This window comes from Symphalangus syndactylus, chromosome X, assembly GCF_028878055.3.
Source record: "Symphalangus syndactylus isolate Jambi chromosome X, NHGRI_mSymSyn1-v2.1_pri, whole genome shotgun sequence".
In the NCBI taxonomy this organism is placed as follows: domain Eukaryota; kingdom Metazoa; phylum Chordata; class Mammalia; order Primates; family Hylobatidae; genus Symphalangus; species Symphalangus syndactylus.
Window position 1 is genome coordinate 32,725,050 of NC_072447.2, and position 26,168 is coordinate 32,751,217.

Here is a 26,168-nt window from a genome sequence, read left to right on the forward strand (position 1 = left end):
GCTTGTTAAATTTATATGTTTCCTTATAAAATAAATATGAGTTCATTATAGAAAATTTGAGAAAAAGAAAAAGATCATTTTAAATCTTAATACCCCACCACAACTAGTATTAGGATTTTGGTATATTTTCCTCTAGCTGTTTAGCCTGTGCATATGTTTGTGGAAACAAGGTGGGGTTTTGTTTTTGTTTTTGTTTTTTAAGTTTTAAATTAGAGCAGTCCATTTGGTACGATTTTGTATTCTGGCTTTTAACAGTGTATCTATCTATATCTACATGCACAGAATATGTATGTTACTATAAATACTTTATTATCTTCAATCCTAATGGCTGCATAATATTTCTGAAGTAGTTATTAAAAAAACTGCCCATATTTTTAACTGAAGCTTACTTTTAAAGTGTCAAATCAAAATGCCATTCAGATACTACTACATTTGTTACTTAGACTGGGTGAACAAACAGACCTGATTTAACCTAGGAATACTTAAAATGTTTAAAGTGTTAATAAAACTTTTATCATTGTCTGTAGAACATGTTTCTCTATCATGAGCGTTAAACTTTGGCTACCTCCTGACCACTATTATTTTTATTTTGTGGTTTTTGTTCTAAACCACAGGTCTCCTGGCATTGTGGGGTGATTAAGTGGTAGAAAGTAGGAAAGATTAAGGAATTGAAGGTGTTTTTGTATATAGATTTAGATTTTGATGTTTGCTGTAGAGCAATATTAAACCTAAAGTCCCTGGCTCACTGTGGCACAAGTAGAGTATACATGTTGACTGACTTTATTATTCAGAATTTAGTTAAATTGTAGATATTTTAGTAGTATAGATTAGAGTAAAAAGGAAAATAACCATTCTCTAACATCCTCTCAACTTAAACTTTTTATTAGGTTTTCATAAGTTTCCTTTTTGATATTAAAGTAGCTGCAGAATATCTCTGCATAGGCCATAATGCCTTAAGCTTTACCAACCCAAAAGTTGTTTGTACCTCTGCATCTTTTAATTAAATGAAAAATAAAATTTAAGGGCTTTGGGATTTCCAAAGAGCGCTCAGTACAGCCTTCCAAACCTCAGAGTCCTAAGCCTGACATTGGGTTAACTCTGCCTACTTTGAATGAGCATTTAAACAGTTAATTGTTTTTCACTTTCTAGAACTCAGGAAAAAGAAACTACATAGAATAAGCTTCAAAAGATTTAAGGCATTGTGGCCTTTGCATAAGATTCCAAAAGAATGAAAATCTGATGCCCAGTGTACATAGAGATGCATGACATGTTAAAGCTGAGGTGGATCCTAAATCTAGTTGAATTTTTTTATTCACTAGTATAGGAACTGAGCCCAAGCAAGTTGTGGGCTTGCTTCAAAGCCCAAAAATCACATAATCAATTGGGAGAACCAGAACTGCGTTCTCCTAAATACCAAGTCCAGGCTCAATTTATACCATGGACCTGCCTCTGTGGAGAGCCTCTAGGAGCTCTCCTCTGGCCTCTTCAGCGATGCAAGTTAAACTCTTCCTCAGGGTTCCTGTCATTGGAACAAGAAAATTTATGAGATGTTTTACTCAAATCTCTTTTTACATATACCCTTAAAAGATTACCTAAATACCTGAATACCTTCATAGACATTCTAGTTCTCTGACAATTGAGATATCCTAAACAGGGAAAAGTGGTGCCAAAAAAAAAATGATTCTGTATTGTAAAGGTGCCTGCTTTGACTTAAGCAAATCTGGAAGCTGCCTTGGGAAATCTGGCTTTGGTTACATATCCAGAGTTACATAAGTCCTCAGAGCATATGGTGACTTTGCCAACTTGGTAATTGTATCCTAGTTAGTTAGTATCTCAATTTGTGATGATGCTTCCATTTAAATATTGAAATTTCTGTTTCTTCCCTTTGAAAACCAGTATTCTGAATTGTGCTAGATGTTTTCCATTGGGTAAATATTTCTAGCAGTACAGAACAAGGCCTCTTACTCAACATTAGTATCCCACCACAGTGATCAATACCTCTTCCTAGTGATGTTTTCAGGCTTAAAAGTTGACCAAATTCGAGAGGGTTTCCAATATGTTGGGATTTTTTTTCTCCTAATAGGCAAATTACATGGTAGATTTTTTACTTGCTGAAGTCCTCTCTAGCAATTAGGAGAAGATTGAAGTTTATCAGTAGCTCTTTAACACAGTTCTTTATAATCATATTTCTGATAGTAAAAGTTATTTAGTGTTTTGTAAGCTTAATGTGAGTAGGTGTGTCTAGGTCTCTCGGCATTCCTACTAGAGGTATTGATCATGATCTCACATTATATACTTAGAAGAAGTTTGTGCTTGTCTCGAATTTGCATTATTGACATCTTCACATCCAGGTGAGAATTGGCACAGAACCTCTATAGATGCACAGCACCGAGATTCTTTCAGTGACTTAATATTTAGCAATTTGAGGGCTTCCAAGGGCTAGTAGTTTCAATAAGAGCACTTTTTTTTTTTTTTTTTTGCAATTAGTTTATTTGTATCTTATATTGCAGACAGATTCCACCAACGGGGAGAATCCAAGCATCAAGAAATCCCTCTTTCCTCTTTTTAATTCAAAGAATCATTTAAAGCATAGTTCTTCTTTGAAAAAGCTTCCTGTAGTCACTCCACCCATGGTACCCGTTTTTATGTATGGTAGCCCTGAAAACTGCTCCAGTAAACTTGTTTTACTGATGACAACAGCATGTCTTATTTTCATGAGGTCATATTCTCTTTATGCTAGTTAAGTACGTGAGCCAGTTCCATAAATTCACTGGAATATAAATTCATTGCCATTCTTCTGAATCAGTTGAGAAAGTTGAAGCACAAAGTCTATTAAGCAAACAAACTAGTGAAAGGCTAGTTTGTCTTGTCTGATTAGCCAGTTATGGGCAGATAACATTTATAAAAGCCTGTATTTTATGTAAGGAATTCTATTAACATTTACAGTTAACAAATGTCTTTGCATTTGACTCACAGAGTTTGTTAACACTTGATTGGCAATTTGTCTTTTTGAAGCCAAGTTGAATTGACCAAATTGAATGAGCTAACAGGCTCCTTGAAAAAACAGCTTGTTTCCTTGTCTGGCTTGAGCTTTTGCTGGTCAGTTTAAAACCAGGGCTTTTGCTTGGCATTTGACATTACTCTTCTGTGTTCACCAAACTGGTGAATAGAGCAATTGCATTCATCTGGAATTTGTGGCACAGATTTCCAGCATTTCTCTAGTACGTAATGATAGATCCAGATATATCAGACAATGGTTTGAGAATATGATCCAAACCATACTTTCTCACTTTGCTATCCTTGAAAGCCTACCAGACTTCTTTGGCACTACCAAATACAGTGTTTGGATCATTTTCCCAGCAGGAAAAAATTTCTGTTTTATTGAACTGGTTCATAACCTAACTGCAATATGGAATGAGGATACGACAGCAATTCCTGGTACAGCCCAATTTAACTGCTCTCTCTTACAGCGAATAAAACTAACAGCATGGGAATGCTTTAAGGGTTGAGGTTTAACAAAGCTGCATGACATCTGCCAATTTTTCCTAATGCAGGGAAAATTATTAAGAGGGCAGAAGAATTTAACTAGCATCACTTGCATTGTGAACATTGGGAGAGATTGGGGTTCTTTTTTTACTGGGTTATTTGAGTTTTGGTTTGGTTTGCTTTTTAGTTTGGTTCTCCTCTTGGGTGTGGTTGCATATCTTAATTAGGCTTATCAGTGTGCTTATTGAATGCTTGTCCATATTTTGCTCTAGGTACCCAATTCCGACAGCCCTGATCTTCTTACGTTGCAGAAATCCATTCATTCTGCTAGCACTCCAAGCAGCAGACCAAAGGAGTGGCGCCCCGAGAAGATCTCAGATCTACAGACCCAAGTGAGTGGATCCTGCACCACTCTTAGACTCTCCAACTCTCCAGTAACTGTCCTGAGGAGTGGGGAGGGCATGGTAGAGAAAACTTAGCTTCTCAATGTTACAGTAAGGCTGAGCACCTCCTCAAAATAGACCCTCAGTTATAGCCAGATGTATCTTGTGAGCCAGGATGAATCTTGCTTCAGTGACCCATGTTCTACTGGGAAAGATGCAAGCTTCCGTTAGCCTTCACCTAGCTGGAGGCAATTGAAGATGTAGTCCCAGCCCACAAATACAACCCAGGAAAGAGCTGAGCTGTGTTAAAGAACCATAATTCATGGTAAAAAATGAGGCATGCCATAAGATTTCAGGCAGGATGAACACAGATGGTGGGAAGATTAAGGTTTCATTAAAAGTAATAGCATACAAATTGAAAGACAGGTATGATAAGTTTTCTTGAAAGAACATTTCAACTCCTGAAATCCATACTATTTTTGACAGGAAACAGGCAAACAGTTGCATTAGGAACTGCATATTAGACATAGTCACATTTATCTTCCATAATGGAGGAATAAGCAGAAACTGAATCAGTAAATTTTTCAGGTATCTGAGGTTTATCTCCTTTAAACAACTATTTTGGTTGGAAATTTTGTAATGTATCTTTTCAGTATCCCATAATGAGCATTTGTTTTTTGATATTGAGTATTTTATGAATCCTTTATTCTTCTGCACTATAATTTCTGACAATCCTCCAGAGCTTTTGAGGCTATAGGATTACTTGTGTCTGTGATTTCTTGTGTCACAGATTTCTATGATTGGGAGAATGGACTACTTTTTTTTTTTTTTTTTTTTTTTTTTTATGAGACAGGGCCTCACTCCCATTGTCCAGGCTGGAGTGCAATGGTACAAACTCGGTTCACTGCATCCTTGACCTCCCTGTGCTCAGGCAATCCTCCCACCTCAGCCTCCCAAGTATCTGTGACTACAGGTGTGCACCACCACACCTGGCTAATTTTTCGAATTTTTGGTAGAGACAGGGTTTCGCCATGTTGCCCAGGCTGGTCTCAAACTCCTAGGCTCGAGCAATCCACCTGCCTCTGCCTCCCAAAGTGCTGGGATTACAGGGATGAGCCACCATGCCCAGCCTCTGTTTACTCTTTAACTGTAAGCTGTTGCATAGAACTGCTGACGGAAGTTCCCCATATTCCCATTCTATTTGCCCCAGCCATTTATATTTTCTGCTTCCAACATAATATAAGCTGGGGGTGGTGGAAGCATAGAGAACCAGATATCCAAGTTTATTGGCTATGTATGCAAACTAAAGAGACAAGCCTCTGAGTGAGGGCCTGCTTCTCTATTCCCAATTTCAAAACAAAACAAAAAGAATAGAGAGCTTTAGAACTTTCTTTGTGAAACCATTTCTTTTACCAAGAAGCTCTTTCTCTCTCTCTCTCTCTCTCTCTCTTTCTTCTCTCTTTCTTTCTGGCAGGGTCTTAATCACTCAGGCTGGAGTGCAGTGGCAATATTATGGTTCACTGCAGCCTTGACCTCCTGGGCTCAAGCCATTCTCCCATCTCAGCCTCCAGAGTAACTGGAACTACAGACACACACCACCATACATGGCTAGTTTTTTAATTTTTTTATAGAGACGGGGTCTCGCCTTGTTGCCCAGGCTAGAAGCTCTTTTCAAATAACTTTTTATAGCTCTTGCTGAATGCAGCTTATTGTAATTGCTTGATAGTTACATGTGGTCAAGGCTATAAAAATCACCAGGAGTCTCATCGTGTTATACCAATTTAATTATTTTTAAAAAGCTACTTTTGAGCACTTAGAGTGTACAGTGTGCTATGCTACCTCCTGTAGGGGGCACAAAGCTTTCTTGGGAAGACTTCGAAATGATGATGGAGAATACTTTCCCCTGAAACGATATCTACTTGAGTCAATTCTGAAGCCATTTACCTTGGGTTTCAGTGCCTAGTTCCTTCAAATCTTGTAATGTTCCTTGAGTTTGTCAACATTTTATTCAAACTTTGCTGAGCCCTTAAATGCATGTCCCTTATACCATGACATTTATAGCAAAGGTACTCTGAGAATTGGCCCCAGAGGGGCCCCAAGGCTAGGGTTGTAGCCCAAGTGGCCAAGTCCAGCAGTCGTGATTGGCTGTGAATTTCCAAGTGCTTTCCATGTCTCTTCCGAGATCGAGGAAGAGGAGATTGAGCCATCTTTCATCGTTCAGGAGCATGAGGCTCAGGAGTTGTCCAGTGAGCAGACGGCTCTGAGGCTCTTCCCCTCTGCCCTGAAGTCAGTCTCCCTCCTTGATGCAGCACCTGGGGATGTCCAACTGCACCGTAGACAGACACGCAGGGCGGACCACTGTAAGCCCATGTTAGGAATTGAAGGCCTCCTGTGAATTAATTCTTTAGATAGTTCTGATGGGGTTTTGCATATTTCTTTGTGCTTTGCATTTTCAATGCCCAAATGTTACCCTCCCCCTCTCAAAAAAAAGCAAAAAAAAAAAAAAAAAAAAAAAAGTGCAGCAAGGGAACATTTGAATTTTGCAATATCGAGAGAGGGAAATTGGGGAGATAAGAACGAAAAGGGCTATACGACTTGGAGTTGAGTACATTGCTAACTGAAACATGCCATATTTTCAGCTTCTCTTGCTGCTAGATATGGCTGTGTACCTAAGTTCTAGCTGGTAAAATATAAGTGGAAGCATTTTGTGGAGTCTTTGGGAAGTCTTCTCAAAACAGAGAAACATACACCTTTTGCTTTCTCCTTCCTGCTGGTTGAAGCATGAGATCCCCTGGTTAGAGATAGGATGCAACCAGGTAGATGAGCCTGGGCCTTTGATTGGCTGCCATACCAGCTCTATATGTCTTATCTAGATTTCTAGGCTTTTCCATTAAAGAATAATACAATCTTGTTTGAAAAAGCCCAAAGAACAGATATGGCTGGACTGGCTCCTCCTTGCACATGCTTGCCCTTCCTGGCCACGCCCACTCACCTCACGTCTAAGCCCCCTTCCCTCCCCAGCCTTATGGTCGCTCTAACTTGAACCCCGTGTGCATTCTCATCCTTTCTTTCAGAGCCAGCCATTGAAATCACTGCGCAAGTTGTTACATCTCTCTTCGGCCTCGAATCACCCGGCTTCCTCAGATCCCCGCTTCCAGCCCTTAACAGCTCAACAAACCAAAAATTCCTTCTCAGAAATTCGGATTCACCCTCTGAGCCAGGCCTCTGGCGGGAGCAGCAACATCCGGCAGGAACCCGCACCGAAGGGCAGGCCAGCCCTCCAGCTGCCAGGTCAGATGGATCCTGGTTGGCATGTGTCCTCTGTGACCAGGAGTGCCACAGAGGGCCCTTCCTACTCTGAACAGCTGGGTGCCAAAAGTGGGCCAAATGGGCACCCCTATAACAGAACAAATCGCTCACGAATGCCAAATCTGAATGATTTAAAAGAGACAGCCTTGTAATTTGTGCTGGTAGGGGGGAGGGGTGGACAGACAAGCCAGTGGGGAGGGGTGGGAAAGGGTGGGCTGGGCTTGGGGCATGGGCCGGGCCAAGTGGTGAGCCAATATTTTCAGCTTTATGAAGGTGTGTGCAATATTGCATGTGTTGGGGCCGTCGAGCTCCTCGCGGCCACAAATGCTAGTCAGGGATCTTAGAGCCACAGGAGTTCCTTAGGGATCGCCACTCCCCACAGGTCTTGTGTGAGAATAGATAGAGTGTGCCACTGAGGAAGAAGAAATTCTTGCCAGTTTCTCCCCCTTACATTCCAGCTTTAGTGCAATCTCTGTTGAACTTGGGAACGCCAGGATGTGTCCTGGCACTGCAAGGGATAGGAAAGTCGTGTTGACCGATGCCCTTACTACATATTTTTTTCTGCCTAGACTAAATGTGGGGTTTATTGTAATCCAAGAGTATCCCTTTGAAGGGTTAGCAGATGAACTGTATGTCTTAAATTGTTTTCTAAACTTCCATATTTGATAGGATTTGTAACATTTATTTATAATTAATATTGTACTGTTATAATCATATCTTTTATGTTATAATGTAAAGTTATTTTGAGCTGTTTGAAACATTGTGAAGCAGTGGGACAGCTACAGTAGTTTCTATAAAAACTAAACAGTAACATTTATATATTGCATCAGGAGTATTTTATTCTATATATAAATATATATATGGTAAATCTGTTTTATAAATATATTCATTTAAAGAAAGTATCGTTATGACACTATCTGCCATATTTTTATACATTTGTGATATGAAGTGAGTATTATACTTCTAATAAAGGGAGTTGAATTGTGGCTACACGTGACTGTAACAGTATGAACCTTGCTCAACTTTTAGGCCCCAGCAGTAGCCTCTAGACATGATCCTTGGTAGCAGACGAGATGCAGCATCTCTTTCCAAACCTGCAGGGGAAGAAAGTCAGATAGGCCAGTGAGAATTCCAGCAGGCCTGGTTTCCATCCTCACACACTTGGCTCCAGTTTGTGTCCAGGGACGTTACTTGCACACAGGGGAGAATAGATTGAGGCATTACTCGTGGGTCTTTGTAGAGAGAATGTGCTCTTCCACTTAGCATTAGTGTAGAGCGTAGACCAAAGATTTGCCAGTGAACATTCCTTGTGAGATCATAAGAGGTACCTGTCTGCAGATCTTGCAAACCAGCTCTATGCTCCTGAATATTGTCCACTGTCCCGGAGACTCTTGGCTGATGGGGTGTGAGATATATGTGTGGCATTTCTATTTCTGAATGCCTTTTTTGCTATTGCTCTCTCCAATACCATATTTAAAAGGCTCCTGGAGCAATTCCAGATGGAGAAAAAATTACTCTATCCATTTTTTTCTTCCTGGGGCTGTCCACTTACGACAAGATTTTCATGCACACCTGTTACACACACAACCCCCATCAGAACAGGACCTACCTTCCCCTCATCTGATCTCTTCCAGCTCCCAAGTTACTCCCAAGTATCATCAAACCCTTTGGCCGTCAAGTGTTATCCTCCCATGCCTCTGGGTCATCCTTGAGGGAAGTCACCTCAGCACCATCATCTATCAGTAGTAGTAGATTTTTGGAAGTAGTCTCTTAGCAATAATACTTTTAAAGGTCCCTCCCACCCCTCAAAGAGATAACTTCTCAGTATTTATTACTTGTCCTCAAATTCTGAGTGTCAGTCAGCCCCTGCATCAAGTCAGCTATAATCGAAATGTGCTGTTACTGTTAACCCTCCCCCGAGATTTTGAGAATCATAGCTCTGATGATTATGAAGATTATAAAGACTAAGGTCCTAGTTTCCCTGAAGCTTAAATTGTGCACATATTGCATTTTTATATAAATACTATAATGTGTATTGATTATATAGATAGGTCATTTTAAGGTGCTTTTTATTTAATTTTAATAAGTGTAATAGGCACTAAAATGAAACTCGACTGGGTACTATTATTGAAATAATTTGACTCAAACCAATAGTTTTGCATGGTCTTTAGTTCTTTTTCTGTCGTACTTCTTTCACCAGTTCAGTACTGTTTGGGTAGCTCTGAATTCTGGCTTTTCCCAGGCAGCTGCTTGATGATACAAATGAGGCGGACCATCAGCAGTTTTGCCTGGACACTAATGACTCTAAAAGGGTGTGTATTTAACTCTTCTTTTTCATACTAGATCTCTACCTTGTATTCCCCCCTTGCAAACCAGAAACTACACTTTTTTTCTCTGGAAAGACTTCTCACTGTGCTATGCGCTTAGGAACTGCACGGTCCCGTTGCCATGCTGTGGCATTCGAGGCTCGTTGTCACCTAGGGGCTGGTTTCCCATGTTGTCATCCTTGCTAACACTGGGATCTCAGATGTTTGCAGAACATTTCTATTCATGATGGTTCTTCAAAGAAGGGCTAGAATATTTGCCTTCTGCCTAGAGCAAAGTAAACCTAATTGCTGAAGAGTCAATACGTACTTTTTGTACTTTCCCAGATTTGAGCCAGAAAATACCTACAGATATCTACAAATGTTTTCAACCAGTGTTTTCGAGGTAGCTCTTTAATCCTCTTCTCAGCTTTTGTCTGTTCTGACTTTTCATCCAATAAGCTGTAAGTGAACATGCAATTCTCTTCCTGCTCACGGAGGGGGATGAAAAAGTTTTCTCTCACACCTAATGGGCCCTCTCTTAGCCTTTAACTGTTGTTTTCCCCTCTTGATGAAGAATTACTGACATCACAAAGATTGCCATCCGTGGTAGAAAGGACTTGATTTAAAGTCAGACAAATTTGCCTTTTCTTTAGGAAGGGGAATTCATGACATCCATGTCCTATTATCGGCCGTAACTTCCTAAAGAAGAAAAAGGGTGAATGAAAGCTTATGTTACTTTTATGAAAGTATCACTGATCTCCTTTGGAAAAGAAACTCTGCTTCACTGTTTTTCTACCTTTATTTCTCTGCCGTCCTCATTTTTCCTCTCTAAAGTTCTAAATACACTTTAACTGAACCTCATTTGGTCTTGCTCTAAAATTTAGCCTCTTTCTAGAGCCCAAGACCAAAAGGTAGTGCTTCATGCTGAGGGGCTCAAGTGAGCTGACTCTACAACTGTGGTTCTCACCTAGGGGCAGATTTGCCCCCAAGGGCACATTTGGCAATGTCTGGGGACATTTGGTTGTCACAGCTGGGGGTGATGGTATGCTACTGGCATCAAGTGGTTAGAGGCCACGGATGCTACTAAACACCCTGCCATGCACAGGACAGCCCCCCCAAACAAACAGTGGTCCAGCCCCAAACACTACTAGTGCTGAGGTTGAGAAACCTTGCCCTACACCATCCCAAGCCCACCAGTCTGCAGAGCTTGGCTCTGGCCTTGTTCTGTCCAGGCTACAGTACTGCAGGTGTGAATTCTTCAACATCACATTCTCTTGAGTCTTCGACCACTATTCCTGAATCCTTGGAACCCTATTGTTCGTTTCCATTGTCTTGGGCCTGCTAAAAGGTGCATACTTTGGAAGGAGACCAGAGTTACTTTATAGGTGTTGGAGAACTTAAATTCTAGGTTAGCATCCTTAGAAAATCTTTCATAGAGCCATGAGGCTTATATTTAGAAGCAAGCAACAGCCTGGCAGATTGGCGTGATTTTTACCAACTGCTCAAAGGCATCCGTGGCTTTTAGCTGTGTCTCCCGAAAGAAAATGTCTTTGTTTTTTATTCAAGTCATTTAATAGCTCTTTACAAATATTAGCATATGGCAGACCAATTAGAAGCAAAAAAGTCCGTATTGGTGGTTGTGATGTAGCTGTTATAGAAGTATTTGTGCTGTATGCTTTGGTTAAATCTGTTTTAAAACATGCTTTAAGATTCACCTTACGCAGTTGTACTTTAATTCTAAGCTCAGAGCTATGCTGTCAGTCTCTAGTCACGCCGTGTATTATAAAGTATGTTGTGGTTGTAGAGTTAGCCAGTTTAGCATGTTCCTAATCTGAGAATTAGTGGACTATACTAGGAAATGCTATCCCATTTTCCCTTTCCAGCCCCTCTTAGTTAAGATCATAGTATCCTCACTTCTTAAACTAGTCTTTAGAGTAAATAAGGAAAAAAGCCATTTATTTTCTTCTAGCCATGTATTATTGAGAATGACTCATAGTGTACAACTTTTTTTCAAAGGCCAGAGGATTACTTTTCAAGTGTGTAGAAAGATCTATCTCTGTTCACCTGGGACCTGGTGGCGACTGAACTCTTTCAGCAAGGGCAATGGCTCAATGTGATTCGGTGCTGGAGCTCAGCTGGGACTCAGTAAATCTGCACGTTCTCTGCTGGTCAGAACATGTTTCCTGGAGAGCATTGCTTTCTATCTAGAAGTTCGTTACCTCCTGCATGATAGTGGGATATTGAGCTCTATGTGGGTTCTAAGATCCACAGACTCATACTTTTGTGAACTTTGGAATGTGGTGGGGTACACTGAACCAAGTCAGAAAATAGTGAAATATTTCCTTGCCTCCTTCAGTTCATCACTAAGAAAGTGTGTCGGCAGAGAAAACTTACTTATGGTTTAAAAAACCACAATTCTGGTTTTTTTTGAAAGGGGACATAGAAAAGACAGTACAAAGGTTGTAAGTGTCCTGTCGCTAATTCCCAGGGCCAGAATCTCACAAGAAGGTCCTCTCAGAGACTTAAAAGCCTGGCTTACAAAAATAACCAGAAGCCAAACTTGTAAGCAGTTATGATTTCTTCCTTTTGCTTCTTGACCAGCTGAGATACAGAATATCTTGAGGTCTGGTTCAGCTAATGAAAAATTCTGTCTCAGAAATGATGAGTAAGAAACCATACAAGAAAAAGAAGTCCCTCATCTATCTGCATACACGCGATGTGGGAGAAGTGGGGTGGCTAGGAAACTCTGGGCCTGCTGCCCCCTTCGATTCTTTTTTTTTTCTTTGTGAATTGAATGTACTATACAAATGGTAGGCTTTCGTGTGAGCCAGTTACTACATGAATCTTCATTTCCCACAGTGGTTTGTTCATTCATCAGCGTTAGGCTTGGTCCTGGCTCCACCTTTCTCCTCTCCGGGCACTGACCCCACCTTTCCATGTATTTACTGTAGGCTATTAAATATGATCATGACCCGCCTTGCATTTTCATTCATCACCTGTTTACTCCCAAATTTAAGGGAAGTTTGTCTCATTTTGCCAGAAAAAAATTGTAATAGTCGGCACGCTGGATTTGTAGGCCCAACAAAATTGTGGCAGTGAAACTAGTTTCATTTCTAAAGCCCTTCATTTCCCACAAGGTTAAGCTCTCGAAACCCCATTTGATCCTTGGTTCCTATTTCGATCCTCCTTTGGAATCTGAAAATCGGTCTCCATGTTGTATGCAGATTAGAAGTTGCCTTGTTCGTTACTCTTCCAACACAGAGTATCAGGGAGAAAGAGGCCTTATCTGTTCCTCCATCCCCCCTGTTTTGACAGACTGCTAAGAATTCCTCAGGACTTCCTTTGGTTGGGGATTTTAATTTCCCAAAAGTCTGATCTGATTTCTTTCAGGGGTAGACAAGCTTGTCCTAGTGCTCTGCTTCAGGTCTTATCAGAAGAAACCCAGGAATAGAAAAGGTAGATGCCTTGACTTTTGTCCCTGTTGTGGGGACTAAAGTGTTTATTGCCAGAATTGTCAAAAGCTCCAGTTCAAACTCTGTAGAGTTTCACGGAAAAACAAAACAAAAAAGATGCTTATCGTCCCGGAGAATGTGGAAGTTCTCCAGCATGGCTTAGGTTTTCCAAAATGGAAAGCAAAGCTTGCAGACAACCTGTTTTCTCTAGAGACACACAATGATTCTGGCCCTCAGTCTGTTTCCCTCCCCTTGTTTACTCTTTGGTCACCGATCGAGTCAGGCTAGAGGGGTAATACGGTGATTAAAAGAAGTAAATTCTCACTGTAAACTTGGATTGATTAACAGAAACAATTAAACCAAACAAAATCATTGCCCCAAATTTCTATCTCCAAGAATTGCTTTGTGCCATTTTGAATTCAGGTAGTTATTCTGTATATACTTAGCTAACTATTCAGAGCTTCTTCAATCTCTAGTAAGCTTGAAGGTGGTGTCCGGGAAGACACAGGGCAGGGTGACATTTAGACTCTGTTCATTCTTAAAAATACGGATAAGCCAGAATGATGTGACATCTAGTATGTGGTAGATGAAGAATCAGTGGAAATTCTTAATTGCACAGACTTTATAATCCATTATATAAAGTGTAATTCCATACTTTTTACTGTGGCAAGGGTGTGATGTGATTGTTAATCTTTTTAATTTTTGAATCCAAACTGAATTTAAAGTGTTGAATACTTAAATCCTCACAAGTGAATTATGAACCATTTGTAAAGTGTTTCTATAACTCTTTGTATCATGTGTTGGTACATCTTATCAAGTTTTTTCTGGCATGTAATTCCATTCTAAACTTATGTAAAATTTCTATTGTTGCTGTAAATATTACACAAATATCTACTCCGTGATAACCTTCATTATCAGCATGAAATGGTTAATTTTTACTGAGCACAATGTATTTTTGAATGGATCTTCCCAAATGTCTTTAATAAAATGCAGATTTTGCACTGACTGATGTGACTGCCAGGCCGTCCCAATCTTGAGCACTGTGGTCCTTCGTGTTTGAACTGCGAACAGCTCCATTTTAGTTCCTTCTTGGGAAGAAAGAATGCATTCGAATTCCAATGAGGGATGATGGACCTTTGAGGTTGTAATCAGTTTAAGAGACAGAAATTAATGTAAAACTAGGCAAATCCTGTAACTTAATGATGTTGATCTTTGTTTTCCTATTTATAAAGCTTTTTTCCCCTTATGGCATTTTGAAAACTTTGGTTTATTTTATACTTGAGTGTTGTCACCTTTGCACGTCGCTAGTCATGTTTGAGGAGGATGGGAAGAGAGGCCAATCTTGTGCTAAGTGCTATGGAGAAAGCAAAGATGGACAGCTTAATAAGGGTTTTTTGATTCTAGAGGAGAGGTGGGCAAGCTTTTCCTGTAAAGGGCCAGATGGTAAATATTGGGGGTTCTGTGGCCCATCAGTTCCCTGTCACCGCTACTCAGCTCTGCCTTTGTATTGCAGAAGCTGCATGGATAATATGTAAATCAGTAAGTGTGGCTGTGGTCCCATAAAACTTTACTTATAGAAACAGGCCATAGTTTACTAACCCCTGTTTTAGGCCCTCAGTTTCATCATTTAGGGTAACACCAACCGAATACATGTTCAATCAGGAGGGAAAGAACTTAGCTTTTGTGGTAACTTACAGAAAAAATATTCCCCAGTTTTCTTTCTCTTTCTAAACAAAGGGTAGGAGCTGAAAGTCAGTGCTTTCCGTTCTTAAAAGTCCTGTGTCAACCACTTCTTCACTCTGTCTCCTTAAGTGACATGGAAACTCGTGGCCTGTGCTTTCAACTATAATCTTACCAAGACTGAATGAAAGTATTTGGCGCTTATACTTTTTAATGTTCATAGCACTTACTATGGCCAGGCACAATGCCCAAGTGTTTTGCTTTATTATTATTATTATTTTCACAACAACCCAGTGAAACAGGTACTATTATTATCCCCTTTTTGTAAATGAGGAAACAGATTTCCATACTTGACATTAACCTGCCCAAGGTCACCCAGTTTGGAAGTGGCAGGGCCAGGATTTGAAGCCGAATATGTTCATTGTAAAGCCCATATACCCTTAAAAGTCACTGCACCTCCATGTATGGTAATGTGGTAACAATCAGTATTGTTTCTCTTTAGTAATTCAGGTTTATTCAAGTAACTCCAAGGTTCAAATTTTCGAAAACACTTTCCAACACAGTATATTAAAAACTTTGCCTAAAGTTCACTCTAGGTGCAGAAATAAAGACAACTTAGTCAAGAGAAGGAAAGGGTAACAGACTTGGAAATGGCTATTTACACTGATGGAATAAGTGTACTAATTAGAGCAGGTAACAAGTCTCCACAATGTATAACATATTCTTCTCTAAAAGCTCACAACAATTTATGTGCCACCTTCCATCCCCTTTCCCAGCAGATGGTAATTGATGTGATTTGAGAATAGAACACTTCATTGAAACAAGTCACTGGAGGTCCTCTGGGGATGCGGCTTAAAAGCCCAGGATCAGGCCAGGTGTGGCGGCTCAAGCCTGGAATCCCAGCACTGTGGGAGGCTGAGACGGGCAGATCACCTGAAGTCAGGAGTTCAAGACCAGCCTGGCCAATATAGAGAAACCCCGTCTGTACTAAAAATACAAAAATTAGGGCTGGGCAGTGGCTCACGCCTGTAATCCCAGCACTTTGGGAGGCCAAGGCGGGTGGATCACGAGGTCAGGTGTTCGAGACCAGCCTGGCCAACATGGTGAAACCCCATCTCTACTAAAAATACAAAAATTGGGTGTGGTGGTGCATGCCTGTAATCCCAGCTGCTTAGGAGGCTGAGGCAGGAGAATCACTTGAACCCAAAAGGCAGAGGTTGCAGTGAGCCGAGATCACGCCACTGCACTCCAGCCTGGCAACAGAGCGAGACTCTGTCTCAAAAAAAAAAAAAAAAAAATTAGCCGGGAATGGTGGTGCATGTCTATAATCCCAGCCACTCGGGAGGCTGAGGCAGGAGAATCACTTGAACCCAAAAGGCAGAGGTTGCAGTGAGCCAAGATCGCACCACTGCGCTCCCGCCTGGACGACAGAGCGAGACGCCATCTCAAAAATAAATAAATCCCCAGGATATAGAGTCCGCTTGCCTGGGTGGAGTCTTGGCTCCATCTCCTACATCTCATGTGACTTGAAGCAAGGCACTTCACTATGCCTCAGTTTCCTCATCTTTAAATGGAGGTAATCACTGTACCTACCTCAGTGTTGTTGTGAAGATTTAATGAGATAATAACCTGCAGAGCACTTGAGAGTCTCAAGAAGTATGAGCTCTTATAACATTATTGCTATTATAAAACATTGCTATTACTTCTGCCCCAATTTGGCAGTTTCAGGAAATTGCGAAGGAATGTCACTGAATCTTTAATGCCAGTTACACAGAGCTCAGTAGGTATCCGCAAAGCCCTTTAGATGCACGTAGCCTATTTATATCGGCCCTGTAAGGGTGGGCTTAATGACCCAGCATGGAACTACTCTTGGGACCACAGGGGAAGCAACAGTCCTTGTAAGCTGTTTGTCAGTGGGCCTTAGCAACCAAGCCCCAAGTGGACAGAAAGATGGGGTTCTGTGAGCATCCATTCCAAGGGTCACTTTAGGGGTGCAATCTTCTGGGCTCTGAGAATGGATTCATAGCAGCACCTCTATCTGGAAATACCTTTGCTTTGTCCAAGTAACCTCCTCCCACACAGAGTACCCGAATCAGCTCAGATTTTTTTTTCTTAATATTGGCAACGCTTAATGCTACTTCTTTGTTCGTAACATTTCATTTAATCATTTAAAAATCTGCAAATGTTGTGTGTATTTTACCGCAATTTTTAAACAATCTCCAGTGTAGACCGCACTCTAGCATTTCTAAAAATAAAAGTAAATATGTTAAAATAAGGTAAGAGTGAGTTTTTCCTACATTATGTATAATTTTTAATTGAAAGTTTCCCCCACAAAAGAAATGATACTTGCAAGCATAGTTTGTGTGTTTGACAGCAAGATTCTATTAGGCTTCAGATTTCCCTCAATAAAAGTTTTAGTTTTTATACATTCTGTCATGAATTGAATGAAGTAAATAATATGCTGTTGTAAGCAAATTACCTGCAGATAAATGTCTTATGAATCGTATATCTTACTGTTTATTAAATTCTGAAGTATTGAGCAGTTTCCAATGTGAAATCCCAGCTGGCTTCTTTGCAATGATGGACAAGTTAGTTATAATTCATATGGAAATTCAAGGAACCCAGAATAGCCAAAACAATCCTGAAGAGCAAAGTTGGAGGACTCACATGCCCCAATTTCAAAACTTACTACAAAGCTACAATAATGAAGAAAGTGAGGTAATAGAATTTGGAGTCCAGAAATAAACTCTCTCACATTTATGGTCAATTGTTTTTTGACAAGGGTGCCAAGATCATTCAATGGGGGAAAGAATAGTCTTTTCAGCAAATAGTGGTGGGACAACTGGATATCCACATGCAAAAGAATGAAGTTGGACTCCTATTTTACACCATATACAAAAATTAACTCAAAATGGATCAAAGATCTAACTGTAAGAGGTAGAACTATAAAACTCATAGAAGAAAACAGGGGTAAATCTTCATGACCTTGGATTTGGCAGTGGTTTCTCAGATATGACACCAAAAGCACAGGCAAAGAGAAAAATTAATTGGACTTCATCAAATGTTTAACATTTTGTGCTTCAGAGCACTCTATCAAGAGGGTTAAAAAGATCCACAGAATGGGAGAAAGTATTTGCAAATCATATCCAATAGGGGAATTAGAATATACAAAGAATTCTTAAACTCAGTAAGTTGTAAGCCGATTTAAAATGGGCAGAGGATCTGAAAGACCTTTATCCAAAGATGTACAAATGGCCGGTAAACACATGAAAAGAAGCTCAACATCATTAGTCACTAGGGAAATGCAAATCAAAACCACAGTTGAGATGCAACTTCACACATTATGGGTATAGTCAAAGACGGACAGTAACAAGTGTTGCTGAGGATGTGGAGAAAGTGGAAGCCTCCTACATTGCTGGTGGAAATGTAAAATGATGCAGCCACTTGGATAATAGTTCCTCCAAAGATTAAACAAGAGTGACTGTGTGTCCCAGCAGTTTTACTCCTAAGTATATACCCAAGATAAATGAAAACACACATCCGCACAAAAACTTATACACAAATGTTCATAGCAGCATTATTCATAATAGCTAAAGAGTGGAAACCCAAATATCCATCAATGGATGAATGGATAAGTAACAATGTGCTCTTGACATGATACTGAACAATGATGTTCAGCAATAAAAAGGAGTGACGTAGTGATACACATGGTATAACGTGGATGAACTTTAAAACACTATGTCAAGTGAAAGAAGCCAGTCATGAAATACCACATACTATATGATTTCATTTATGTAAAACGTCCAGAATGGGCCAATCTATAGAGACGGTCGGTTTGCGGTTGCAGAGGGCTTGGGGTGGCCGATGGGTTGGGGAGTGATGGCTGATGGGTGCAGGATTTTTCTTTGGGGTGATAAATTTTCTAAAATTGATCTAGTGATAATGGTTGCACAACTCTGAATATACCAAAAGTCATCAAATTGTACACTTTAAATGGATACAAATTGTATGTGAACTGAATCTCAATAAAGCCGTGATAAAAGTTTCCAACATGAACACTTATTTGGAAAGACTTTCTCCCTGCCTCACTGTTTCCTCCTCTCCTTTTTCCCTGAACTGCACTCTCTCGACTCCTGTGTTTGATGTGCCCTTAACTCTTAGGATACTGCCATTTTGTCTGACAGTCCATGTCGTGACCAAAGTTAATTCACCTTTCCAAATAAGGGTCTCTGTTCAGGCATTTCTATCCAAAATAGATTTGTCCTGTGTCCTAAGGCCAGGGATAGCCCCCACCCCCACCCACCCCCAACACCCTGTGTGATATGTTTATATTTGAGACAAGATTGGGCAGGGAAAAGCATTTTCCGAAGTTCAAGCACACAGCATAGGGACTAGAAAGATGCTGGGTTGGATATAAAATAATTGAGCCCCCAAAGCATCAAGAAGGATGTTTGGAGCTTTTAGAAGGCTGCCTGTTCACAGAAAAGGTGAATGTGTTGTCCAGGACTGTGTTAGCGCGAGTCTAGTCACTTGCCTTGGCATTTGAAAATGAAAAGTAACTCGGAAATGAGCTGCTAGCAAAGACCACCCTGTGTCTGTGGCCAGGACAGTCTTTAGAGCAGCCTCGTCCTCTGATTCCACCACTTCCTCTCCATATACCTCTCCTGCCCCTCCCCCGTGTTAACAGCCTCTCCTAGGAGGGGGCCTGGAAACTCAGGCTGGGCTCTAAGTGGCCAACGAGGCCTCCCAATCTAAGGCGCCGCGTCCAGGAACGGAAAGCCAGGCCCATTCCTTCCCAGAGAGCTTTTCAGGAGCAGGCGCAGTCTGCGTATTGCAAGGCAGGGGGTGGAGGGCGAGAAGCTTTCAGGGAAAAAGCTACGTGGTCCTTTTTAAGATGTGAGTCCTTCCCACTTCCTGCGAAGCATGTAGCCAGCTAATGAGCCGCCTCTGAGTAGCCAGTGGTAGCTCCTGGGCCAGCTGTTCTCGAACTCTGTTTGGTTTGCTAGGAAATGGTAGCCCTAGGTAAAGGGCAATTGTACTGTGTTGTGGTCATTTGGGGTCCCTACATATACTTAGATGTGCAGCCTGTCCTGTATGATCACCTAAATGGTGACCACAGACACGGGGAATTTGCTGGAATGGATTGCATAATGGAGCTGTGTGTATTGGGCACCCTGGTCCCTCCCCAATCCCTGTGTTCATGAGGGTGGAAGCCCAGATCCACCTTGAAGGTGAGAACTGCGAGCAGAGGAAACTCCTCTACCTTGGGCTTTTGGTCATTTGTCACGTATAGCCTCTCAGGGCACCGGGATCCTCACCCACCACACTCATCCCTGCCACTCAGTCACCCGTGAGACCCTCAGCTGCCCCCCCGAGGCTCTGAAGTCCTCTTTGGCGATGATTTAGTGGAAACTTAACTAGGAGGAACTGCTCCCTTCTACATTCAAAGCCAGGCTTTAGGAAACTGTATATTTCTGTCTTGAATGTGGTAAAGCAAAGGAATTTTCAAATCATCAGGGCTGCTTTGTGTTCCCCTGAGACTGCACCTTTCACAGTATCACTGAGACAGAAAATGAGCAGAAAATTACCCCTGCTACTTAGGCTTTTGTAAGAAAAGTCGTTTCGGGGACATTTTCTTTGTTCTGACTTTCTCTGGCCCTGAGTGGGGAATGAGTTCATTTTTATTTCATTGAAATCAGAAAGCTATATGTTAAAAAAAAAAAAAAAATTATCTACCCAGCACTGCAGTTAAAATTGCTTTGCAAAATATAGCCCTGTCCATCTCGGTGGTGTGTGAGGGGGTCCCCTACGGCCCGCTCTGTGCCGGTGACCCCCTGGCAGGCGCCGAGCTGAGGCAGGCATCAGGCACACTTGCTGACGCACTCCAGCAGCTCCATCCGGATGGCAATGCGGACGTGCCAGCCCAGCGGGATGAGGCGGATGAAGCGGGAGATGATGGGGGGCCGCAGCAGGTTCTGAACCGTGGAGGTGCGGTCCGAGTTGCCATAGAAGACCTAGAGAGAGGAAATCCTGTCACCATCACATCGGGGAGGGAAAAGGAAGAAGGGCTCCTTTCTGGAGCTAGCCCCAACTTTTAACTATGGAAATGATTAGGAAGTGGTTAAAGCACAGAGAGTTTGCGGGTGCCCCCCAAAATCTGACCTTGAGTGATTGTCATCACACCTACATGCTTGGGACATCTGGAACTGCACCATCCAATAGGGTGGCCACTAGCCAATATGTCTGTTTACACTTCAATTAATTAAAATTAGATAAAAATTCAGTTCCTCAGTCACATGAGCCACATTTCAAGTGGCCGCCATATTGGACAGTGCAGATGTAAACATTTCCATCATCACAGAAAGTTCTATTGGAGGGTGCTGCTAGAAAATGCCACTTGACTCATCGCTTTTGAGTTTTTATCCTTTGCATTTTGACATTTTGAAAAGGCCCACATCACACTTACATGTTCCAAAGGTATCCAAAGTAGGGCTCAAGTGAAAACCCATGCTTGGCTCAGGAGTTGTAAGCCAGAACCTAAATGTGTGTTCCTACTTTGACACAAGTGATGAGTACCTTTTCAACTTGGAAAATGTTTTTTCAAAAAGACATAAAAACTTGGCCAGGCGCAGTGGCTCATGCCTGTAATCCCAGCACTTTGGGAGGCGGAGGCGGACGGATCGTTTCAGGTCAGGAGTTTGAGACCAGCCTGGCCAACACACAGTGAAACCCCATCTCTACTAAAAATACAAAAAAAATTAGCCAGGCGCAGTGGCTGGTGCCTGTAATCCCAGCTACTCTGGAGGCTGAGGCAGGAGAATTACTTGAACCCGGGAGGCGGAGGTTGCACTGAGCTGAGATCACACCATTGCACTCCAGCCTGGGCAATAGAGCGAGACTCCATCTCAAAACAAAACAAAAAGACATAAAAACTCGAAGGAAGATTCTGGAAAGGGGAGGGTGGTGCCAGAGTAAAGAGAAAGGGGGTTTGCTTAGTGTTTTTAAGGATGTAACATAAAAACATGCTGTGGGTGTTTGACGCTATTTCCAAAGAAATCACTCTTTGCCCTCTTACCAAAGTCATGGTGCTCTGCCTGATGCCACTAGGACGTTTCATTTCCTTCTGGGATTATCTCCTGAAAATATCTGGCTGTTGCATTTGGCCCCATCCATCCACAAAACGGGAAGGGCTTGGTCTGCCATGTTCTTGCCTTTCTCCGCAGTGGCACCGCCCCACACTGCCCTGTCTACTGCAGTTTGTTTTTGAGCCTATTCAAGCCAGGAGCCAGGTGAAGAGAGGGGAGGGTGGAACAGGCTCCACCAGATTGCACAAGTGCAGGGGTGAAGTGCCTCTTTGCAAAGAACCTTCAAGGCCTTCAGAGGCACAGGGCTTGAAAAACTTCTCACGTCTTTTGGAGAAGCCAGCTAATAAGAATAAAAATGAAATTAAATGTCCAAGTATCAAGATGGTTTTTCCTATTGTGTTCAAACTCCTTGACACAACCCATGAACGTCTTGCTGTACAAATTGTTATCAGAGACTTACAAAGCCTTCTGAATCTCAGCTGTACATGTCTACTTAACCTGATTAAATGTTGAAATTAGCCTGGGGAACTCCTTACTCTTAGGCAAAGGGATGTTTAACATTTCCAAAGAGCTAGTGAGTTTTTAATTCATTTTTATTCATAGCAAATATATATGTATATATAGTCAGAAGTCTACTGTGTTTAGTCTATGGTGAAGAAGAGTTCGGTCTCAATCCACAAAGATTAATAGGTTGTAGAGTTGCCCAAAGGTTTAAGTTCCTCTGTGTTCGTGCTGGTGAAGTCCTTTTAACCATTTAGCTAATGGGTAACTTGCTAGGTTCTCAAAAGTCTCCCCTCTGTCAGTCTCAAACAATAGGAGAGGCCACATCTATATAAATGGGTGATTCTCTACCCACATCAATAACATCAGACCATACCCGTGAAGCAAAGTGCATTCAATGATCCAGTGAGTTGAAATAGTCCAAACGGTCAGTCTTAAGAATTCAGGCAACTGCATACTGATATGGATGCACTTAAGAGTAGCACTCATTTGCCAACAAACTGTGCTGGGCACCAAAGCAAGCCCAGGAAAGAGAGCACAGCACATTGTGGGGAAAGCACAGATGATGCACCGTGCTGCGGAGTCGGTGCTCTGTCTGAGAGGAGCGCAGGGACCGGAGGGGAAGTCCCAGAGGGTGTGAGCCGAAGTTGGTTTGGGATAAGCCCAACTTACCCGGTTGTTTCCAGTCTGGTCCTTATAGTAAATCCAGTTCAGGCGCTCATCGGTCCTGTACTGCACGCTGTACTTGGTCATCCACTCATCGATGTCACAGCGCCCCTGGGTGAGGATCCCTGAAATCACTTTGATCTCCTTCAGATCTATCTGTAACCACTGGCTACTGTCCTGGAACTTGGAGAGCCAGGCGCACCTGCCAAGAACATACTGAGTCACCGGGAGACTTCCCCTGTGCATGTCTGCAAAACGCCAGCAGGTGCTGGCTCTCGAGGGGATGCAGCATCCAAAGAGCCCCCTGCCAAGCTCGGGCAGTCTGGGCTGCAGTCTGAGCCTTGTCTCCTAGGAATGTCCAGCTTCTGTTATACTTAACTTGCATCTCATTCTCCCTCTCCCTGCATCTCCACCTCCCAAGAAAAAATTTCCAGATTCGACTAATTTGTCAAAGAAATGCCTCAGAGTGTGGCTGAAATTGCCTTTGGGAGTGGTTGAACATGTCTGCCTGCAAAGCATGCAGGTGTGGGCCAGGGGCGGTGGCTCACGCTTGTAATCCCAGCACTTTGGGAGGCCGAGGCGGGCGGATCACGAGGTCAGGAGATCGAGACCACGGTGAAACCCCGTCTCTACTAAAAATACAAAAAAATTAGCCGGGCGTGGTGGCGGGCGCCGGTAGTCCCAGCTACTCGGAGAGGCTGAGGCAGGAGAATGGCGTGAACCCGGGAGGCGGAGCTTGCAGTGAGCCGAGATTGCGCCACTGCACTCCAGCCTGGGCGACAGAGCGAGACTCCGTCTCAAAAAAAAAAAAAAACATGCAGGTGCATGGCTGTTAGACCACCAGCCCCTGCCCTCTGCTTGAGACTCCCGGGGTGAACCTTTCTGCGCATTTCACTCTCTTCACACCTATTTGTGTTTCCCTCGGATGGTGACATTCCTGCCTCGTGCAGAGCACTGACCCATGTGGATCTAGAAGGGCTTTGGACAAGTGTCAAGCCAGATAACTGTTGAAGCAACTAAGTTGTTTTTTTAGCTACATTCCTCATAAATTGTGGAAACCTATAGTAGTTCCCCCCGCTGCCTCCTTTTTTCCTTTTAGTGTGTATTTTAATTAGCTTTGTAGGACTTAAGCCCTGGGCCACCTTCTCTTCTTTTTCCAGACTTACCCCTTGGGTGGCTCCTGACTTTTCGCTTCTATCCCAGACCTTTTCTAAATCCCAAATCCAGAGAGTTCAGTTGCCAGCTAGAGGACTTCTGTATGCCTCTCAGCATCTCAGATGAAACACATCCCAATGTGAGTCCCTAAATGCCCCCACCCCACCCTGCTTTCAGACCCCACGCCTCTGAGTTAACCCCATCCTCGCATGCATCCATGCCGGCCACCTGAGAACCATCCTGGGTCCCTCCTCTCCACCTCCAGCGCCCAATCCATCTATTGGCTCCATCTCCAAGTGCCTCAAATTCCTCTATTTCTGTCGGTCTCCACCGCCACCACTCTAGCCCGTGTCCCCCCCTTTCTTGCCACACCTCAGCTACTCTCCCTGGATTGCTCTGGCCCCACAGGAACCAGAGAACTTTTCTTAAAACACAAATGTGCTTGCGATACTCTTCGACTTAAAATCTTTATCCGGCAGAGTCTGCTAATTATCACCCGATACTCCCTTCCCATCCTCATTTGGTAATAGAACCCCTGAGTTTCATCTGGGCAAATGGCCATCTGGCTAAGATGGCATTTCCTAGTCTCCCTTGCAACTACGTGGGGCCCCCTAACCAAACTCTGGTCAGTGGGATGTGGGCAGAAGTGGCCAATAGAATATGTTTGTGTTCTTAAAGGCAAATCATGTGCACTCTGCTGCTCTTTTGTTTCTCCCCACTAACTAGAATGTGGATGTGATGGCAGAAGATGGAGACACCATTCTGGACCCCAAGATAGACGTTTCACGTTAAGGACGACAGAACAACAAGGTAGAGTCTGGGCCCCTCATGCCATCAAGCTGCCATAACGACCCTAGACTACTGAATGAAACTTTTTTTTCTTTCTGAGACAGAGTCTTGCTCTGTCGCCCAGGCTGGTGTGCAGTGGCGCACAATCTCGGCTCACTGCAACCTCCGCCTCCCAGGTTCAAGCGATTCTCCTGCCTCAGCCTCCCAAGTAGCTGGGATTATAGCCACCTGCCACCATGCCCGGCTAATTTTTGTATTTTTAGTAGAGATGAGGTTTCACCATGTTGGCTAAGCTGGTCTTGAACTCCTGACCTCAGGTAATCTGCCCACCTCGGCCTCCCAAAGTGCTAGGATTACAGGCGTAAGCCACTGTGCCTGGCTGATGAATGAAACTTTTAAGTGAGCAAGAAACACACTTCTTCTACATTAAGTCACTGTACTTTGGTGCTCTTTGTTACAACAGCACAAACCTGTATGCTAACTAATACGCACTCAGGGTCCTCCCATTATCCCTATAGTACAGACCACAGTCATTAACGTGGCTTCTAAGGTCCTGCACCATCTGACCTCTGCTTGCCTCTCCACCTTGTCTCACTTGTGCTTCAGCCTTGCTGCCCAGCTCATGTCCCCCATCCACACCCTGGAGGTATCATCCCAACTCAGGATGGGCTTTTGCACCTGCTGTACCCCACGCCTCTTCCCCTCCCTCACCTGGCCAACTTCAAGTCACAGGTCAAATACGTTTTCCTTAGCCTTCCCTGGCTGCATGGATGAGGTCTTTCTTCCTTCATCTCTCCCCCAGCACTCATAAGTACATTCTGTGTCATTTGTTTATTAGAGAGGTCTATATTTTTTTTCTTTTTTGAGACAGGGTCTCACTCTGTCACCCAGGCTGTAGTGCAGTGGTGTGATCTCGGCTCACTGTAACCTCCACTTCCCAGGTTCAAGCAGTTCTCCTGCCTCAGCCTCCTGAGTAGCTGGGATTACAGACACGTGCCACCACGCCAGTTAATTTTTCTATTTTTAGTAGAGACAGGGTTTCACTGTGTTGGCCACGCTCGTAGAGAGGCCTATTTTTTTTAAAAGCACATGAAAAAAAATCCCCGTGCCCTGCTTACCCAAAGCCTTGACTGTTGAGCCGGGCCTTGTTTGCAGTCCACGAGGAATACCAGCCCACATACTGCTCCGGGTTAGAGCAGGTGATCTGGTCCGGTGTGACCTCCCCTGACTCAAAACCCAGGGGCTTGTGATATGGGCATTCTGGGAAAGGAAAAAGAATTCACATTCACACATATCTCAATACTCAACAAGCACCAGGTGACTGAAATAACAAAACAAACCCATCTGCTTTGTGCT

The 26,168-nt window shown here is 42.7% G+C and overlaps 2 protein-coding genes across 2 annotated transcripts in view; one reads left to right on the forward strand and one right to left on the reverse strand.

Annotated features, from left to right (window-relative positions):
- Positions 1–26,168, forward strand: part of CDKL5 (cyclin dependent kinase like 5) — a 233,767-nt gene that overhangs the window by 201,044 nt on the left and 6,555 nt on the right. The window contains exons 17-19 of the mRNA XM_055269087.2: positions 3,759–3,878; positions 6,944–7,160; positions 24,750–24,833. Coding sequence (XP_055125062.1) covers positions 3,759–3,878; positions 6,944–7,160; positions 24,750–24,833 — 421 coding nt within the window. The remainder of the gene's footprint in view (positions 1–3,758; positions 3,879–6,943; positions 7,161–24,749; positions 24,834–26,168) is intronic.
- Positions 15,896–26,168, reverse strand: part of RS1 (retinoschisin 1) — a 35,221-nt gene continuing 24,948 nt past the window's right edge. The window contains exons 4-6 of the mRNA XM_055269094.2: positions 25,931–26,072; positions 22,875–23,070; positions 15,896–20,630 (exon numbers count right to left, since the gene is read on the reverse strand). Coding sequence (XP_055125069.1) covers positions 20,478–20,630; positions 22,875–23,070; positions 25,931–26,072 — 491 coding nt within the window. The 3' untranslated portion in view covers positions 15,896–20,477. The remainder of the gene's footprint in view (positions 20,631–22,874; positions 23,071–25,930; positions 26,073–26,168) is intronic.